Source organism: Dendrobium catenatum, unplaced genomic scaffold (genome assembly GCF_001605985.2).
Source record: "Dendrobium catenatum unplaced genomic scaffold, ASM160598v2 original_scaffold_235663, whole genome shotgun sequence".
Taxonomy (NCBI): Eukaryota; Viridiplantae; Streptophyta; class Magnoliopsida; order Asparagales; family Orchidaceae; genus Dendrobium; species Dendrobium catenatum.
The window spans coordinates 923,527-927,545 of NW_021554071.1; the positions used below are offsets into that span (position 1 = coordinate 923,527).

General features: G+C 39.1%; 1 protein-coding gene across 1 annotated transcript; it reads left to right on the plus strand.

The window, feature by feature from the left end:
• The first annotated feature begins 490 nt into the window (after window positions 1–490).
• On the plus strand, window positions 491–2,284 carry LOC110116179 (berberine bridge enzyme-like 23). Its single transcript, XM_020849664.2, has one exon. The coding sequence runs from the start codon at window positions 497–499 to the stop codon at window positions 2,075–2,077; it is 1,581 nt and encodes a 526-aa protein (XP_020705323.1). The 5' UTR covers window positions 491–496; the 3' UTR covers window positions 2,078–2,284.
• The last annotated feature ends 1,735 nt before the right edge of the window (window positions 2,285–4,019 follow it).

A 4,019-nucleotide genomic window follows, 5' to 3' on the forward strand; every position in this document is an offset into this window, starting at 1 on the left:
TATGATTTCATAGATATGTGCTCTCTCTCCATTAGCTTTTAGTATTAATTATTCTGTCTTCTCATGCTGTGCAGGGCAAGTTCTTTTTTAATGGTATTCGATGAGTTCTTCTCATTGGTGAGGTTTGAATCATTATGAGCATGAAAATGATCAAGTTTACTTTTTCTTTTAATTTAGGTTGATTAAGACAAATTTACGCACATATTATGCATATAAGACTCGAATAAATTTTTTTTTTATTGATAGTCAAAACTTTCAACCAACAGATCAAAATAAATTGTGTATGAGCAATTTTATCGCTCTGAAACATCTATAAAAAAAATACTTTAGTAGGTTCTTAATAAATTAGGATTTGGTTAAGATGTCCTCACTTATAATCACTTTATAAAAAGCCTGCCGCAAACGAACATGGGACCCATTTAAAGCCGCTAACTCCCTATAAAATGAATCCACGTAAGTTAAATGCTAAAGAACAATACCGCTCTAAAAACCAGAAATGAATCTGCCTCCGAAGTTCCCTTATTCCATCCCTCTCCTCCTCTCCCTCCTCTTCCTCCCCACCTCCATTTCTCACCACTCCCTCCTCCAATGCCTCTACAATCACTCCATTCCCCGCTCCCTCATCGTCACGCCCAAATCCACGAACTTCACCGCCACTCTCTTCTCCTCCGCTCGAAATCCGCGCATCATCTTCGACCACCACTCCCCCAAACCTTTTCTCATCGTCACCCCAACACAGGAATCCCACGCCCAATCCACCGTCCTCTGTTCTAAAAACCTCAACTTTCGACTCATAACCAGAAGCGGCGGCCACGACTACGAAGGCCTCTCCTACTCCACCGGCCTTGGCCCCTTCCTCATCCTCGACCTCTTCAACCTCCGCTCCGTCTCATTCAATGCCGATAACACGGTTTGGGTTCAATCCGGTTCCACACTTGGTGAGCTCTACTTTTCCATCGCTTCAAAGAGCCGAACTTTAGCCTTTCCCGCTGGATTCTGTCCAACGGTCGGCGTCGGCGGGCATATAAGTGGCGGAGGGATTGGTACCATCATGCGACAGCACGGCATCGCCGCCGACCACGTCGTCGACATCCGCATCATTAAAGCCGACGGAGAGATCTTGGAAAGGGAATCTATGGGAGAGGATCTCTTTTGGGCGTTGAGAGGAGGAGGCGGCGCGAGTTTTGGAGTCATACTCGCCTACAAGATAAATCTCGTCCAAGTCCCTCCAAAGGTAACAGTTTTCTCCAAAAGCTTAACTTCTTTGCTGGTGGCCACCAAAGCTGTCGCCAAATGGCAGCAGGTGGCTTACAGAGTAGACAAAAGGCTGTACATCAACGCACTTTTGAACGTGACAAATAAGACCCCGCAAGTCACTTTTAGCGGCTTGTTCTTGGGTGAGCTGCCTGAGCTGCGCTTAATCATGGAGCAGAGCTTACCAGAGTTACAAATGGCCATTAAAGACTGTAAGGAGATGAGTTGGGTTGAGTCCCTGATAATCTTCTCTACCATTCCTGTATCGAGCATAAATAGCAGCCAGCCTTTAAGCATTTTGCTTGATAGAAATCCAAGAACACTCAACCTTTCCTTTAAAGTGAAGTCAGATATAGTTACAGAGCCCATTGCAGAGCAGAGCTGGGAGGAGATATGGAAGTATCTTCTCAGAGGAGAAGAGCAGCTTGTGATGCTAATAGAGCCATTGGGAGGAAAGGTTGCAGAGATAGCAGAGACTGAGACTCCATTTCCTCACAGGAATGGAAGTTTGTTTGTGATACAGTATTTGCTGGTGTGGAACGGGACGGGAGAGAAAGTAGCAAAGAAGCATATTAATTGGTTGAGGGGGTTTTACAAATTCATGGCTCCATTTGTCTCAAAGAAACCTCGATCTGCTTTCCTTAACTTTAGGGATCTGGACTTGGGACGAAACACTGAAGGGATGATAAGCTATGACAAAGCTAAAATATGGGGGAAAAAATATTACAGAGTCAACTTCAAGAGACTTGCATATGCCAAGTTTAAGGCCGATCCGGACAATTTTTTCAAGAATGAACAGAGCATCCCGCCCTGGATTTTTTAGCATACATATTTCTGTTGTAGGTTTTGTTTGTCAATGTTTTTTTTATTCATTCTTAAAATAAAATTTTAGTATAAAAATTTTAATTTTTATACTAAAAAATTAATTTAAGAAGCAGTAAGAAAGCTGCCACAAATGAAACCTTATGTGAAGGCCTCATTTTGGGCAGCTTAATTACTACGATTTATATTTTTAAATTATGAAATTAAATTTAAGCATGCCTTTGAATATTCTGCTTTTATTACAATTATTTTTTAATAACTCTATTTAGAATTGAAATTTGATCGCATCTTTTTTTTGAGATATTTAGTCAATTAAAATAAACTCACATATATAAATATTATGTACACAATTATTCTAATACTATGTATTTCTTATTGCTAAGACAATTATGCTATTTTTTACATACTTATCTAATATAAAATAACTAAATTAAAAATAAAATAAAATGACCAACTCTTACAAACACATGGGCTGCATGGATCTAATAATCTTTAGCATGTGAAATTTACTAAATAATACTTGTTTTATGATTAGGAGAGCAAATAAGTAATTAATTGTTCCTTCAAATATAAAATTTTAATGTGATACCATATGGTGTTGTAATTTAATTGAGAAGGTTAGAATCTTGGGACCCAACACAAAGTACCAATCATTCATTCAAGTGAGCATTGAGAGGAAAAATTTTAAAAATAAAAATAAAACAAAAGTAAAAAATAATAATAAAAAAACATAATAAAAAAAAGTGAGCATTAAGAGGAAAATTTCAGAAAATTAGCCATATTTTTGAGGATGGGTTGATTGAAATTTTAGTATTTTTTTTTTACATAGCACAATAATTACAGACATTTAATTAAATATCTACATAAATAATGGAATTTAAAATCACCAAACCACAAGATCGAGGAAAAAAATGCAATTGAGAAAAATGAGCAATGTAGGGAATTTATGACCAGTATCAAATATACCTTCTTATAACCCTTGGATGATTGTTTATTTTAGGGTTTTCTTCCTGTAATTTCCAATCTAGAATAATTAGCTTGTGTTCCATACTTCCATCGATCCTCTAGTTATCATCTAAGGTGATATGAATCATTTACTTTATCTTTATGACATTCAAAAAATGAATTAAAGTGTAAAATCGAATACACTGTATAATAGGAGTGTCAAAACAGGTCGGCGGGTCGGATTTGGGTCGAATCTGAGTTGACCCATGTGTAAATGGGTCAACCCGAACCCGACCCGTATGGGTTACGGGTTGACCCGACCCATACGGGTTACGGGTTGACCCGACCCGAACTGCATACTCGGATGCAAACAGGCGAGGCCAACCAGCGCGGGCTCACCGGCTCAGGAAGTCAGGTGGTAGACAAGGCCACCGCGGGTGAGGCGGTGTCGAACCGGAGCTGCCTGCCAGTTTAAAGCAGCTCAGGCAGAATGACGAACAACGGAAGTCAGAACATGCAAGGCTCTCAGCTCTCATGAGAGACGTTGCACGACTGGCAGTGGCCCACGGCCTAAAGCGACGACGACTGTTGCTTGGACGGCTGATTAACGTACAAACATGACGCAATGGAGACACAACTTGATGCAGTTAGTTCACAGGTCAAATGGGGTTAGTTTCAGGTTTTCGGGTCAACCCGAACTCGATCCGTTTCTCAAACGAGTTGACCCTAACCTAAATTTTTTTTATCAGATTTTCTGGTCATGCCAAATATTAACACCCCTACTATATAAGTTCTCAACCAATAGATCAAAGTGAACTCACAGTATATCAGATGCAACCCATTTTAATATGTTCATTGGAAGCTTAAGTTATCAACTAAAAAGTATAAAATTCGAAATATATATATATATATATGTTTGTCAGATCTAGTCTTACATCTCCCGCTTTGTTCCATCCTACATGTTGATAGTTAAGTAGTTTGAGGAAACAAATCAAATA